This window comes from Acipenser ruthenus, chromosome 32 (assembly GCF_902713425.1).
Source record: "Acipenser ruthenus chromosome 32, fAciRut3.2 maternal haplotype, whole genome shotgun sequence".
NCBI classification, from domain to species: domain Eukaryota; kingdom Metazoa; phylum Chordata; class Actinopteri; order Acipenseriformes; family Acipenseridae; genus Acipenser; species Acipenser ruthenus.
The window spans coordinates 13,188,465-13,203,829 of NC_081220.1; the positions used below are offsets into that span (position 1 = coordinate 13,188,465).

The 15,365-nt window shown below is 52.4% G+C and overlaps 1 protein-coding gene across 2 annotated transcripts in view; it reads right to left on the minus strand.

The window, feature by feature from the left end:
- Positions 1 to 15,365, minus strand: part of LOC131703052 (GON-4-like protein) — a 40,587-nt gene that overhangs the window by 4,551 nt on the left and 20,671 nt on the right. The window contains exons 16-29 of one of the 2 annotated variants that reach the window (XM_059005899.1): positions 14,766 to 14,852; positions 14,365 to 14,557; positions 13,621 to 13,771; positions 12,966 to 13,116; positions 12,280 to 12,396; positions 7,767 to 10,232; positions 6,880 to 7,108; positions 6,530 to 6,711; positions 5,338 to 5,535; positions 5,027 to 5,170; positions 4,444 to 4,728; positions 3,855 to 3,971; positions 2,576 to 2,762; positions 463 to 1,147 (exon numbers count right to left, since the gene is read on the minus strand). In XM_059005899.1, coding sequence (XP_058861882.1) covers positions 463 to 1,147; positions 2,576 to 2,762; positions 3,855 to 3,971; positions 4,444 to 4,728; positions 5,027 to 5,170; positions 5,338 to 5,535; positions 6,530 to 6,711; positions 6,880 to 7,108; positions 7,767 to 10,232; positions 12,280 to 12,396; positions 12,966 to 13,116; positions 13,621 to 13,771; positions 14,365 to 14,557; positions 14,766 to 14,852 — 5,192 coding nt within the window. Of the gene's footprint in view, positions 1 to 462; positions 1,148 to 2,575; positions 2,766 to 3,854; positions 3,972 to 4,443; positions 4,729 to 5,026; positions 5,171 to 5,337; positions 5,536 to 6,529; positions 6,712 to 6,879; positions 7,109 to 7,766; positions 10,233 to 12,279; positions 12,397 to 12,965; positions 13,117 to 13,620; positions 13,772 to 14,364; positions 14,558 to 14,765; positions 14,853 to 15,365 lie in introns of both variants that reach the window. The other variant, XM_059005898.1, reaches the window with a different exon arrangement.

Here is a 15,365-nt window from a genome sequence, read left to right on the forward strand (position 1 = left end):
CAAACGCAAGAGAAAACACATCACTTTCCTTTTAAATTCAGCAATTTCGTTTTTACAGTTTTGTACGCACATACACCTGTTTACACACTAGTTTCTTTTGAAATGTTTACGTTTTTTGAAGTAGTGCTTTATAAGATAGAAAACAAACCCTTTCATGTTTAATTGTTCATTTAAATACGGTGTTTCGGCCGTGCAGATGTTTGATACGAGGTGCTTGAATAATGAGTTGCATCCGATAGTTTGTCTTTCATTTTAATACTGATGTTGTTTAAAATGTAACTGCAATGACTGCCGGCGACGGTTTGAGTTAGGAGTATAACCGCGGCGGTTCTAGCGGTAACACATTTGAGGTTGGATAAGGGTACACTTAGACTTCATAATGAAGGTACTTTATACAACTGGCCCCAGGACTATCTCTGCCTGCCTGCCTGCCTCTCTCTCCACAGACCCCCCTCCTCTCACCTGGTCCACAGGATCACCTTCTCCCCCGTAGCGCTCACAGAGATGTTTTTGGCACACACGGTGGAGTCGGCACTCCCGCAGGGGGGTGAAGGGGTCCCCTGCTGTACCCCTGGGGTGTCCCGGGTCCCCTGCGCCCCCTGCCTGCTCGGAGAGGCACTGCAGCCCTGGGGTTTGTATCCGGGGGATGTTAGAGTGGAGTCTGTGTGGGGGGGGAGGAGGGAGGGGCTGGAACAGACACTGGAGCCTCCACTCTGTCTCTTCACCTCCTCTGAACTGCCACCCCCTTCCCAGACTCCCTCGGTCTGTGCGGCCCTTCGCTCTGTTTCTGAGGCGACGGTAGCAGCGGGGTCCAGCGAGGTCATCGCTGTGGTTGTTGCTGATTGGTTGATGGCGTTAGGGGAAGGTTGTGTGGATTCTGTAGCTCTGCTTGGGTCTCCCTCCTCCTGTCTCTCCTCCTCCTCTCTCTCCTCCTCCTTTCTCTCCTCCTCCTCCTCCTTTCTCTCCTCTCTCTCTTCCTCCTTTCGTTCCTCCTCTCTCTTCTCCTCCTCCTCCTCCTCCTGTTCCTCCACTCTCTCTTCCTCCTCCTCCCCTCTCTCCTCCTCTTTCCGAGGCAGAGTGACCCCCAAGTCTGGGGACCCCCAAACCTGCACCTCCATCCCAGTGGGGTCTTGAGAGCTGCAGGAATCTGAAAGACAAAAGGAAACAAAATGAAGTGCTAAAAGAAATGAAATGAATTCCGTGCCACAGGAACGTGACTGGTCTGTTTCAAAGTGTTTGAGTTCAGAAGCTGTTCTGGATGCCAGCCATAGACCTCTGTAGCACATGCTAGATCGTCCAGTCTGTACAGCAGTAATAGCCAGTACCATCGTGAGCACAGCCAGCGAGGATTTATCTAGCCTGTGTTACACATAGCTGTGTCTACAACAGCTTTTTGGCCAAGCACCTTGACACAACAAAACCACAAGACCAAAAAAATCCACAATATAAGTTATTGCAGTATGGCAAAGTTTGTCATTGAATTAATTTGGTTTATTTTAGTATTTCTAAATGTGGGAGTCAGTATTGTATACAGACCCTGCAGGGGGAGTCAGTATTGTATACATACACTAGAGGGGGATTCAGTATTGTATATAGACACTAGAGGGGGAGTCAGTATTGTATACAGACACTAGAGGGGGAGTCAGTATTGTATACATACACTAGAGGGGGAGTCAGTATTGTATACATATACTAGAGGGGGAGTCAGTATTGTATATGGACACTAGAGGGGGAGTCAGTATTGTATATAGACACTGCAGGGGGAGTCAATATTGTATACATACACTAGAGGGGGAGTCAGTATTGCATACATACACTAGGGGGGGAGTCAGTATTGTATACACACTGCAGGGGGAGTCAGTATTGTATACATACACTAGGGGGGGAGTCAGTATTGTATATAGACACTGCAGGGGGAGTCAGTATTGTATACATACACTAGAGGGGGAGTCAGTATTGTATACATACACTAGAGGGGGGGTCAGTATTGTATACATACACTAGTTTTGTTTGAACAGGTGGTTTACAGTATTCACATTTCTTTGTGAATACTGTCCTCCGAAGCGTGTGCCGTCAGCCGCCCGCTTCTTTACACACTGCAGACTCACCGTGCAGCCACCCAGAGCTACAGCGTCGGAGGACAACGCAGCTCTGGGCAGCTTACAGGCAAGCCCGCAGGCGCCCGGCCAGACTACAGGGGTTGCTGGTGCACGGTGAGACGAGGACACCCTGGCTGACCTAAGGGGGCGACGCTCGGCCAATTGTGCGCCTCCCCCCCTGGGAGCTCCCGTCCACGGTCGGCAAAGGAATAGCCTGGACTTGAACCGGCGACGTCAAGGCTATAGAGCACATCCTGCACTCCACGTGAGTGCTTTTACTGGATGCGCCACTCGGGAGCCCAAGGAAGTGGGATTTTCTGTGCGTTATTTACAGTAATTAACAGTAGTACTTTTTCCATTTAGCCTTCATTTTAGTATTACGTGATATAAAGGTTATCAGGGTATTTTTTTTGACAGTTAGCATATAGTGGAACTGTTACACCAACCCCTCCCTAATATACTGTATAGTCACTCACCTGAGACAGGTGTGTGCGGCTCACTGCCTCCAGCCTGCCTCCCCTTCTCCTCTGCCTCCTCCGCCTCTCCCTCCTCCTCCTCCTCCTCCTCGTCCTCGTCCTGCTTTTGTTTGCCCTCGTTGGGGGGGCTGCCCGCGCTGGGCTCGAGGGTCTCCTTGCTCTTCGGCCCCTTGGAGGCGTCTCCACCCTGCTGGAGAAGCAGACACGGTCGCTCACAGTACATCAATCACACAGAGCCTTGAGTGCGGGGGTGAGCCCAGCCGTGCCCTGCATTGCACATCATCAGCCACAGCTTTTTATTTATTTGCCCAATTATTTTAGCTCAGATGTCCAATTACGCTCCCTCACCGCAGTAATCCCCCGCACAGCTGCTCAGGAGAAGTGAAGGTTCAGCGGGCGTCCTCCGACCCCACGACTGAGCCAGCTTCCTCTTCCACACCCAGGAACTCGAGAGGAGATGTCATTGAGCTGCTGGCCTCTGCAGGACAAAGGCCAGCCCTGCAGGTGTCCGCTCTGAGCTCACTGGGTGTCTGGCCGGTCGGACAAACAGCCCCTGCCGGTTTTACCTCAGAGCAAATGCGATGCTCCCTTCGGAGTCCCCAGCGAAGACCCGCGACTTTCCACAGCTGGGATGAGAACCTGCACTCCCCTGGCTGTGTGACTCACCCTGCACGCCACGCGGCCGTGCCTTTACCAGGGGAGACCCTCGGGGACCCCTGCACTCCCCTGGCTGTGTGACTCACCCTGCACGCCACGCGGCCGTGCCTTTACCAGGGGAGACCCTCGGGGACCCCTGCGCTCCCCTGGCTGTGTGACTCACCCTGCACGTCACACGGCCGTGCCTTTATCAGGGGAGACCCTCAGGGACCCCTGCGCTCCTCTGACTGTTTGACTCCCCCCTGCACGTCACGTGGCCGTGCCTTTACCAGGGGAGACCCTCAGGGACCCCTGCGCGCCCCTGACTGTGTAATTCACCCTGCACGCCACACAGCCGTGCCTTTATCAGGGGAGCATCAACCATAGCTTTGATGTAAACTCTGTGGGGTAAGTTGTCGAGTCTTTGGTAAAAGTGCAGCACAAGAAGGAAATGATGCTGACGAGTAAGAATGTATGACACACCTGACACGGAAAAGAGTGAGAAATACTCAACACAATTAAAGACAGCCACCAAACATTTAGAAATATAGATCAACTCATCTCTCACTCACCGATCCCCCCCACTCTCCCTCACTCTCCTCTCCTCTCCTCTCCTCTCCTCTCCTCCCTCTTCCCCTCTCACCTTGCTCCCGTGGCAGCGTGGGCAGCTCTTCCTCTTGTGCCTGCGCAGTTTGCCCTCGTGGCTGGTCTTGTGGCAGGAGCAGGGGCAGTCCTTCCCCCCCTCTGTGCACTCCCACTCCTGGAAAGAAAACCGGTTTTATACAGAGAATATCACAGTAACAAGGGAGAGCCGATCCACTGACTGACTGCTGCATCCGTGGGCAAACAGACAGAGAGACAGACAGAGAGGCAGGCAGACAGACAGACAGACACAGGCAGAGATACAGACACAGGCAGAGGCAGACACACAGGCAGACAGACACAGGCAGAGAGAGGCAGAGACACAGACACAGAGACAGACAAACAGACACATGCAGAGGCGCACATACAGACAGACAGGCAGACAGACAGGGGCAGGCAGACACACACAGACACAGAGACAGACAGACAGACAGACACAGAGGCAGGCAGACACACACAGACAGACAGGCAGACAGACACAGGCAGACACACAGAGGCGTGCACACACACAGACAGACACAGGCAGACACACACAGACAGGCCTCTCTCGATTTCCTGTGACGATCCCCGTCCCCCTCACGTCGCCATACCTTGTCGTGGCCCCCGGGGGCCCCTAGCTCCTTCCTCCTGCGGCTCCGGGCACCTGTGCTGGGGAGCTTGGGGGGGGCGGGCTCCTCCTCCTCCTCCAGGTCCGGCAGGGTCACCTCCTCGAAGCCGTCGAACTGCTGTAGGTCACGCTCGCGCTCCTCCGTCCAGATAACCTCCTCAAAGTGAGAGGGGCGCGAGGGGGGGGGGTGCAGCTGCTCGAAGAAGGAGGAGAACTCGGTCTGCAGGTGGTGATGACCTTTGAGGAGCGTCCACATCTGAACCTTTAACTGAGAGAGAGGGGGAGAGGGGAAGAGGAAGAGGAGAGAGAGAGACAGAGAGAGTGAGAGCGAGAGAGAGACAGAGAGAGAGCGAGAGAGAGAGCGCGAGACAGAGAGAGAGCGAGAGAGAGAGAGTGAGAGAGAGAGCGAGAGAGAGACAGAGAGAGAGAGAGAGAGAGACAGAGAGAGATAGTTGTGAGACATGAGCGTGTGTGTCTGCTTTGGGTATTTTGTGTCAGGTCTGGTGGGTGTGTCGGGGGCATGGGCGGGTGTGTGCTTGGTTTAGGGGTATGGGCGGTATGTTTACCTCTTCGATGTCTGCCTGGGGCAGCTCCGGACCCCCCTGCAGCATGCGCACGACCTTCTGGTAGTGAGAGGGGTTCTCCTCGAAACAGATCTCCAGCTGGCGAAGGAACTTCCTGCTGCGCTCGAACGCCTGCTGCTCCTCGAACTGGGAACAGTGAGAAAGAGACCAGTAAGACAGCAGTCAGACTGGGAGCAGGTGGAAAGAGACCAGTAAGAGAGCAGTCAGACTGGGAGCTGCAAGAGGGCTCTCAGCACCTTGCTGACCGTGTTAGGAGTCAGTGTCAGGGTATTGATAGAAGGTGGCTGTATTACCAGTCCACACTGCAGGGCCTGCTCAGGAAGCAGGAAGGCAGCGAAGTCTCTGAGCAGCTCTGGCCAGTCCCTCAGCACCTCGCTGAGCTGCAGGTACAGATCGACTGCGGTGCGCGGCTCCGAGCTCGTCTCAAACTCAAACAGCAAGCGCAGGAACTGCTCCATCTTCCCAGGGGAGTCCTGCAGGGCCTCGCGCACCTGTCAAGAGAGAGGGATCAATACAGCACCTGTGTGTGTGTGTGTGTGTGTATTTGTCAAGTTCAATACTTGATTGGTATGACCAGTTGAACAAGTATTGCCAATGATACAATGTGTTAGAGAACACAAAAGAACAGACTTGAACTGAACAATATTTGTGCGTCGGGCTCGCCTGTGTCTCTGGCCCTGTGGCAGGAAGCTGCAAACTCTGCAGCTATCACTGCTCCCTCTCTCCTCTCCCCCAGAAAGACCTGCAGTTTCTCCTCTTGTCTCTGGAGCAGAACGCTCTCGATCCTGTCTGACAGCCTGAGGGAGTACCTCTCTCAGCTCTGTATCTCTCTGTGTCTCTCTCTCTGTACCTCTCACAGTGGAGGGTGAAGTGGATCTCAATCTCTCCACGGTGTCTCTGGGTACAGAGTCCCTCCTCTCTGTGTCTCCACTGGGCTCTGTGCTGCCCGTTTCTGACTCTGTATTTAGGTTATAGGTGTTTTGGGGGTTCTTTATGATAATGAGATTCTCTGCCAGTGTGTATTCTCTGTTGAGAGAACTGTAGAGAGGGAGTGTTTTGATATTGAATCGGTTCTCTCCAGTAGAGGGTGTAGGTTTCTACCAGGGCAGAGCCTAGTGTTTTGTCTGGCGGGCTCAGTGCCAGGGCTCTCCTGGATATTAACAGTAGTTTTGGAGGAGAGGGATGCATGTAGGAGTTTAATGATGGTTTAAGTGCACTGCCTGAGACCGACTCCAGTGCTGGGAAGTGGAGAGAGTTTGGGCTGCTTTCTTTTAGGTGGAACCAGTTCTCTTCTGTATGGGGATTAGCAGAGGACTCTCCCCAGCTCTGCTCTGCAGCCGTTTTTGGGGGATTCTCTGTGTGTGTGAAATACCTCTTTACAGAACAGAAGGTGTGTGATTTTTTATGGGGGTTTTATCCAACTTTGAGTAATCTGTACGCATTGGTTGTACCCTAGACTTCACTCCACCCCTCTCTGTCTCTCACCCTGTTGAGGTATGTCTGTGCGAAGGCGATATCCTTGTGCTCTCTCAGCGGGTCCTTCTCCAGGATGTCTTCATCGCAGAGCAGCACCAGTTTGGAGGCGTCCTTGCTGGCTTGAACCCGGCTCCTCTTCCGCCGTGACCTATAGGGAGCCTTGCCCTGGCGAGCCCCCCGCCCAGCCTCACCTGGGGGGACATGACACAACACAGCACAGATCAGAAACACAGCACATCAGAGCACAGAAACACAGCTACACAGCACAGAAAACACAGCAACATAGCACAGAAACACAACCGCACAACCCCTGAACACAACACAGCCCTGTACCCCCTCACTCTCCCCTCCCCCCTCACCTCTCCTCCTCCCTGCTCCCTTGCCGCTGGTCTCGGGGGTCCCGCTCCTTCTGGGGGTCTCCCCTCCTGCCCCCCCGGGGACCCCTCCCTCACCGGACTCCTCTTCCCCCTTCTGAGGCCCCTCCTCTTCCTCCTCGGAATTCTCCTCCTGGGAATTGGGGGAGTTCTCCTCCTCCGAGTTCGCGTCCCTGCGCTCCGAGGCCAGCCAGGTGAGCTTCTCCATCGTCTCCTGCAGGGGGCAGCAGCACACAGGCTTTACTATAAACACTGTCCACACACACCTTATTGTAACACTGTCTACACACGCTCACACAGAGCCAGGTGAGATCTCCACTGTGCTCTGCAGGGGGCAGCAACGTGTGCAGGCTCTACTGTAACACACTGTCCATACACACACCTTCCTGTAACACAATGCCTATAACTATACAGCATGTTTTAAAGTCAACACAGACATGATTAACCGTATGAAAAAAAAAGCATTTTGTTTCAAAAAAGAAACTGACACACATAACATGCACAATAAAAAAAAACTAAAAACTAGCGCTCTTCACAACAGCAGTGTCCGGTCTCCTCAGATCAGTCTCTACGCCTCTGGTATCGTTCAAAAATGAAGATGATGTTAAAACACAGCAAAGGTGGGCATGCAGCTCCCGACACCAGCAATGAGACACAAACCTCCCCGATCCACAAGCAGAGGGGAACCTGAAGCATATCTGAGAGCTGCTGTGAATCAAGGGCAGTGCATTAGGACTGGAGACAAAAATGCTTTCCCTCTTTCTTAATTTTTACAAATGAACCCTGCTTAGACCTTCCTGTAACATACTGTGTATACAGACACACACACTCGCACGCACATCACTGTCTCTTCCGAAACCCCACCGGTTTACCTGCAGCTCGGGGACGGACAGCACAGACTCCTCCGAGGCCGACGACATCACTTCCTCCTCGTCCTCGTCCTGGGTGAGGTCATCGAAGTCCTCTTCCTCCTCAGGCTCCTCCCTCTCCCCTTCATCATCCTCCTCCTCTCCCTCTTCCTCCTCTTCATCTTGGGTACCCCCCTCCTCCGCCTCTCCCTCTCCCTCCCCCTCCCCCTCAACCGTACCCCCACCTTGCTCCTCTTGCACCCCCCCTGAATTCTGCGCTCCTTGTTGGTCAGGAGGGGGGGCGTCGGCGCTCAAACTGTGCCCCCCCACCCCCGCTTCTCTCTCAGTCCTCCCTTCTCCATGCTCCCCTAAACACAGCCTCTCTACCTCCCTGTTCCACTCCGCTGGGGGTATTCCATCCCCCTGCTGCTGCTCGTCAGGGCTTGGGGGTGGGGGGGATATTTCAGTGTGGGGGGTGTCCAGGGAAACGTGCGCTGTTCTTTCAGGGGTAGCCGCGTCTTTCTCTCCTCCTCCTCCTCCCTCCTCCTCCTCCATCGTTTCCCCTCCCTCTCCTTTCAAGGGGGTCCCCACTTCCATCAGTCTCTCGAGGGCGTCCGCTTGGCCGTCCAGGCTGCTTGCGGGGCTCCCCGTCGACTCCGAAAGGGCCAGCATGGGCTCCCCGAAATCACTGCCCGAGTCCCAGCCTCCTCCCTCCTCCTCCTCCTCCTCCCCGCCACCCCCAAAATCCAGCTCTTCTCCCTCCCCATCGCTCTCACTAAAAGGGGGTTCTTCGGGGACGAAATAGGGCTCGTCAGCGGTGGGAGGGTGGCTAGGGACCAGGGGGTACCACTCTGGGCTCAACTGAGAATCGGGGTACAAGGAGTGTGCTGGGCTGCGTGCGGGGCCGGGGGTGGGGCTGGGGGTGGGGCTGGGGGTGCTAGGAATGTCTTTCACGATGTGTTTGTTGCTGCTGATGTTCATGTCGATGTGCATCTCCTCCACAGGGAGGGGCGGGCTCCCTCCAGGGCTCTGCTTCACCTCTCGCAGGAGGCAGGCGCAGGGGCTGGGGGTCTGGGCTGCAGGCTCCACCACCTCCGGAGAGCTGGCAGGGCTGGTCTTGAACTCCCCGATGAGGAAGTCAGGTTTGGACTCGGGAATAAAGTTGTCGGGATGTGGGGGAGCAGATCCCTTTGGGCCACTGTTGGGGTCCTCTGGGATTGGGCTGGTATTTGGAGGGGGGGTACTGGAGACTGGGTGTTCCTTTCCGGTAGCTACTGCTACTGGGTGATATTCAAAGTTTTGGGATGAACCTGTGGATCTCCTAGAAGGGGGTACAAGGGTGATAAGCTGGCGCAAGCGGGCTAGAGGGCAGTTTGGGGGGTCCTTAGGTGCCACAGAGAGAGGGAGGTCGGCTGTTTTGTGCTTGCTGTCTCCTAAAACAACGCCCTGGTGGGCCAGGTCAGAAGAAGGGACAGGGTAGACCAGGGCTGTACCCAATGAGCTGGGGACCGGGGGCGCGGTCACTGAACAGGGAGTGGCCAGCACGGGGAAGGAGGCGGGGTTGATGAAGACAGTGGTTGGCTGGAGCATACTGCGGGGCCCTGCGGGGCCTGCACTGAGGGGTCCTCCTCTTCCCCCAACCCCTCCCAACCCTTGAGTCAAGCTAGCTGCTATGGCAGCCATACCTCTATTGTGATTACTGTTCATAATGTTGCTATTATTACTAGGAGGCCCCCCCAGGCTTAAAAGCTGAACCTGCCCCCCAGCAGGGATGGCAAACACTAGATGCGAGGGAGGGGGTGGAGGGGCTGAGGGGGGCGGAGCTGGCTGGATGGGCTGCACTTTTCGGGGGCGGAGACTGGAGTAGACCTGCTTGGTTCTGGCTTTTCGGGGTCCGCGGCGATTCACTTTCTTGAGCTCCAGCTTGAAGACGGGGCAGGACATAGGGAGTTTGGATATGGGGCAGAGCTCCCTGAAGGGAGCAGGCGAGGGGGCAGGGGCAAGAGTCTTAGCCTGCTGCACGTGCACAGATCTCTTCGTTCCAGTGGGTGCGATCAGCCCATCTTTGCTGCAGAGGCTTTTTGAAGGGGACTGAAGTTTCTGCAGGAGCTCCTTCCCTGAAATCCGGGTCAGGGTCACAGTCGGGTTGAGGTTTAAGGGGCGCGCGGTCAGATGTGCCTGGGTGGTCTGGGGAGGGGCTTTGGCCAGGGGTACGAGCCCAGGGGGGGTGCAGGGGGGAGGGCGGATGAGCAGGGGTCTCATGACTGTCGGCCGTTTGCGGAATTTGAAGGATTTGCGAGGGTAGCGGGACACAACGAGCTTGAGAGGCAGGACCAGGTCTTTGGGGGGCTCGGGGGGGTAGCGGACCCCGGGGGGGAACACTATGGGGGGCGGGGGGGGTGCCTCGCCCAGGCTGGCAGGGAGACCCTCCCTCTCCAGCTGCATCAGGGTGTAGTCCATCACACACTCATAGATGTAAGGCAAGCTTCTCTGAAAGAATTAAAACACACATATATAAATACACACACAAATACATCTATCTATCTATGTATCTAACAATTAGACCTCAGGTGAATTATAACTGTAATTGTGTGTGACTGACTGCCCGATCTCAAATCACCCATGAGATACAGGCAGTCATTTTCAAAGAGGTGGGAGTCAGTGTCTGACAGACGTCAAGCGACAGAGGACCCCTCCAGCTCAGAGGATGATGACAAGGAGAGATTGGTAAATTAGCATGCTTGTAACAAGAACCAATGTGCAATATGCTTCAACAATATGCCGATAGACAAGTTTGTAGCATTTAATTGCAAAAAATTGAGTATTCCTTTGTATAAATGGGCAGCAGTGTGGAGTAGTGGTTAGGGCTCTGGACTCTTGACTGGAGGGTTGTGGGTTCAATCCCCAGTGGGGGGCACTGCTGTTGTACCCTTGAGCAAGGTACTTTACCTAGATTGCTCCAGTAAAAACCCAACTGTATAAATGGGTAATTGTATGTAAAAAAAAAATAGTGATATCTTTATAATGTGAAATAATGTATAATGTGATATCTTGTAACAATTGTAAGTCGCCCTGGATAAGGGCATCTGCTAAGAAATAAATAATAATAATAATAATAATAAATGGCTTTCTGGGTAATTGAGGGTGCATCTTTGTAAATGCATCTTTATTTGAGGTTTTATTTTTTCCTCAGATTGAGGGTGGGAAATGTGGGCTGCGTCATAAATTCAACAAAATACAGTAATAGTAATTACTGCAGCATAATTGTAATGAATTGTAATTGAACACAATACCAGTGTAATTGTAATTGAACACAATACCAGTGTAATTGTAATTGAACACAATGCCAGTGTAATTGTAATTGAACACAATACCAGTGTAATTGTAATTGAACACAATACCAGTGAAATTGTAATTGAACACAATACCAGTGAAATTGTAATTAAACACAATACCAGCGTAATTGTAATTGAACACAATACCAGTGAAATTGTAATTGCATTTTCAGCAAACAGCTCTGCTGTGATTGCAATTGCCCCTGGGTCTGCTAGCTGTCTGTCCCTCATATTAGTTTGATACTGGCACTCTTTTTAAATTTCCACATCATTTTGTATAACATGGCTTGTATCAGATGGAAATTAGAAGCTGTGCTATTTAGTTATTCACAGTTAAATAATGTCTCACATGATGCTGTAAGATGCAAGCTGACCTCAGGGGTGGATATCACAATATCCTATATCTGACATACTGAAGCCTCAGCATGCTATGAAATGTACACAGTTTGCATCCTACTATACGCTGACGGTATCTCTGCTGCTGGTAAAACTATCAAAAAAAAAAAAGAGTCAAGGAGACAAACGCTTCGGCTAGTGCCAGCAGGCCATATTTTCAAAGCGTTTCTGCCATTCTTTTTTTAATATTTAAAATGTAGTCATCGCCAATGGTTTTTACCCTGGTTTTCTCCCCAATTTGGAATGCCCAACTATTATTTTTATCCTGGTTCACCGCTGCAACCCCCCGGTGACTCAGGAAACGGGTCCTCCGAAACATATTCCTGACAATCTGTCGTTTTTCACACTGCGGATCCACAGCGAAGCCACCAGACCTATAGTGCCGGAGGACAACACAGATCTGAATGGCTCCGCTGCAGACCCGCAGGCGCCCTATCAGCCACAGGGGTCGCTGGTGCGCGGTGAACCGTGGATTCCCCTGCCGACCTAATCCCTCCCTCCCCGGGCGGTGCTCGGCCAATTGTGCGCCGCCCCCTCGGAACCCCCGGTCACGGTCGGCAGTGACATAGCCTGGATTCGAACCCGCGATCTCCAGGCTATAGGGCGCGTTCTGCACTCCACGCGGAGCGCCTTTACTGGATTTTTAATCCAAAAAAAAATATCACGTTAATCTTACAAAATGAAAGGCACCGCAAGAGTGCTTACCTGGAATACAGAACAGAGTTTCCTGGCTTTAGTTTTGTAAAATCAACAGGTGTTTCACCTCTTTCAAAAAATACTTAATTAAACGACCCGGCTAGTCGTACCTGCAGCCAGATGGGCATGCTGCTCAGCTCTCTCTCCACTGGGGGTCTCGCTTGGGTGGGGGGGACGTAGCGGCAGGCACGAGCCATCACAGGAACCTCATTGTACGTCCTGTAATACTGCAGAGAGAAACGGGATGGGGGGACATATTACAGTGTGACACTCCAGGGTGCATGTGCCACTATATCCGGAGATGTAGCTGAGATGTGGTCGTGTCACTGATCCCCTGATCACAGCCTGGCCGTGGCACAGACTCCACAAGGCGCTGGAAGGGTCTGTTATGAATGTTTCATGCAGCCGGGGTGTGATCGTGATGATGAATGTGTCCTTCAATCCTAAACTGGATTACTGAGCCCCTTATTATACTCTTTCTTTGTTTTGTAATTTGAAATTCATTTTTCCTATTTTGCTTCCGTTTAAGGAAGTGCCGTCTTCAAACGGCTTCACTTTTCAGCGTGTTGTTTAGCATTATGGGGTGTGATAAACATTAAACGATTCAAAGTGGGAAATTTTAAAATTTTAACTGGATCCGATACACGTGGAAAAACTAACAGTGAGGTTTTTCATTTCTAGAAATATATCCACTTAAGGTAAAACAACTTCCATATTACATTTTAGTCATCAAGACGCTTGTGTCGTTTCCGAGGGGACATGTTGGAGTGCGACCCCGCAGGAAGTGCTGGCTCACCTTGACGTCGTTGCTGGGAGTGCGGGACAAGTTCAGTTTTCGCAGCCGGATTTGGATCTGCTCAGGAGTCTTTCCCGGGAGCAGGTATTTACTGATGAACTGCCGCGGATACTCCGTCTCAGCAAAGTGCTTCAGCCCGAGGACCAGCAAACTGAGGAGGGGACAACACAGGACAGGAGGGGACAGGGTAGGACAGGGCAGGAGGGGACAGGACAACACAGGGCAGGAGGGGACAGGGTAGGACAGGGCAGGAGGACACAAGGCAGGGTTAAAATGATTGTAGCTGACAAAATAATGAACGTTCCCCATCACGTGCTACACAAGTGTCAGAGGTGCCGTTTTTGAAAGAAAACATTAACATAGACAAGATTCAAAAATAAAATAAAGTTATTTTTTCCTCTAAATCTTGTTACCTGGCTTTGAGCTGCTTTAAGCTTGTCTGGAGAAGCCTAAATGCCAGGCACTGAACAGCCTGCCTCATTCAATTCAAAGCATGTATATATGCCAGGTAGAGGCAGACTTAGAGAAAACTGACAACAGCTCAGTACTGGAGGAGCAATCGAACCCAGAACCACTCGGAGTGATGGCAAACACCAAGGGGTGTAAACCATCGATTCTAATGCCCTGCTCCCTGCTCGCTGCAGCCCGGGGTTACCTGTCCTCTCCCTTGGCATAGAAAGTCTTCTGCTTGCGGCTCTTCAACTGGGGGTCCAGGGAGCAGACAGGCAGCAGCTCAGGGTACAGGAACTCCTTTCGGGTCGCCAGCATCCAGGCCACCTTGCAGGGCAGCGTGGGGGCGTCCGTCCCTGTCAACGCAAAGAACAATACCCCTAAAAACATGACCTTCAGGGATGGAAATAACACTCCCATTGCCTAGCAGTTTGATCCATTACTGGTTTTACTGTGAGTTTAATAAGACACACCTGAGCTTGTTACCTATACACACTGGGGCTAATCAAGCTCATAGTAAAACCTGGAATGGGTGACACTGCTGTGCCACTGGAGTCTTATTTCAATCTCTGACCTTACAGTAGAATGGGGTTATTTATTCTGTCAGTCATGCTTTGGTTTCCTGTACATCTTTTTAATGCAGTAATTTATAATTTATATGAACGAATACTAACATGTTTTTTTTGCAATCAAATTCACTTCAAGCAGTGTGCCCCCAGTATAGCTGACTGGTCCCCAGTATCACCCATAACTATTAAAACACTCCATAGTGTAACTAAATCTAATTAGTAAAATAACCTAAATTCAGTGGCAGACGTTTTGAATTTGTCAAATTTGAAGACACAGAAAGACTTCTCGTTGAACACGTTTGTCACTGAATTTACATTGAAGACATCGAGAAAGGCTTCTAGTGGAAATGTTTGAAGTCTCGTTCTGATCCCAGCGTTACCGGTGGTTTTGACGGCCCTGGTCTTGTGTGGGGAGTCCCCTGGGGGGGTCAGCTCTGGTCTGACGGAGCGGTCGAACTCGTCCAGCAGGCACAGCGCCCCCTGCAGGTTACACGCTCTGAATGCGCTGGTGAACCCGGGGCTCAGGATACAGCAAGCCATCTCTGCGCGGTCCGCAAAGGAGAGCAGCTCACTCTGAGAAAGAGGGGAGAGAAGAGGAGGAAGGGTGAAGAAAATAGGGAGGAAGAGAGAGAAGGTGGGAGAGGTAGGGGAAAGAGATGGAGGAGAAGGGAGAGGGTGGGAGGAAGAACAGGGGAGGGATAACGAACATGCACGCAGGTCAGCCCTGAACAGTTCTATTAAACAGTGAGAATGAAGTGCATTGCCATGGGCTCAGACTCACCAGGAAGAGGCGTGTGGTGGTGGCCTCGCTCTCCAGTCCTGGAACCACACTGGTCAGCATGTGGCACTGGGTCAGCAACTGGACATGCTGCAGAGAGAAAAAAAATTAAAAAAAAGAGTCAACAGGACTACAGTGAGTACGCCGTGTGCTGCGCTCACCTGTGTGAGTGTGAGAGAGCTCTGGATGGAAGCTGCTCACCTGTGTGAGTGTGGGAGAGCTCTGGATGGAAGCTGCTCACCTGTGTGAGTGTGGGAGAGCTCTCTATGGAAGCTGCTCACCTGTGTGAGTGTGGGAGAGCTCTGGATGGAAGCTGCTCACCTGTGTGAGTATGTGAGAGCTCTGGATGGAAGCTGCTCACCTGTGTGAGCGTGAGAGAGCTCTGGATGGAAGCTGCTCACCTGTGCGAGTGTGGGAGAGCTCTGGATGGAAGCTGCTCACCTGTGTGAGTGTGGGAGAGCTCTGGATGGAAGCTGCTCACCTGTGTGAGCGTGGGAGAGCTCTGGATGGAAGCTGCTCACCTGTGTGAGTGTGGGAGAGCTCTGGATGGAAGCTGCTCACCTGTGTGAGTGTGAGAGAGCTCTCTATAGAAGCTGCTCACCT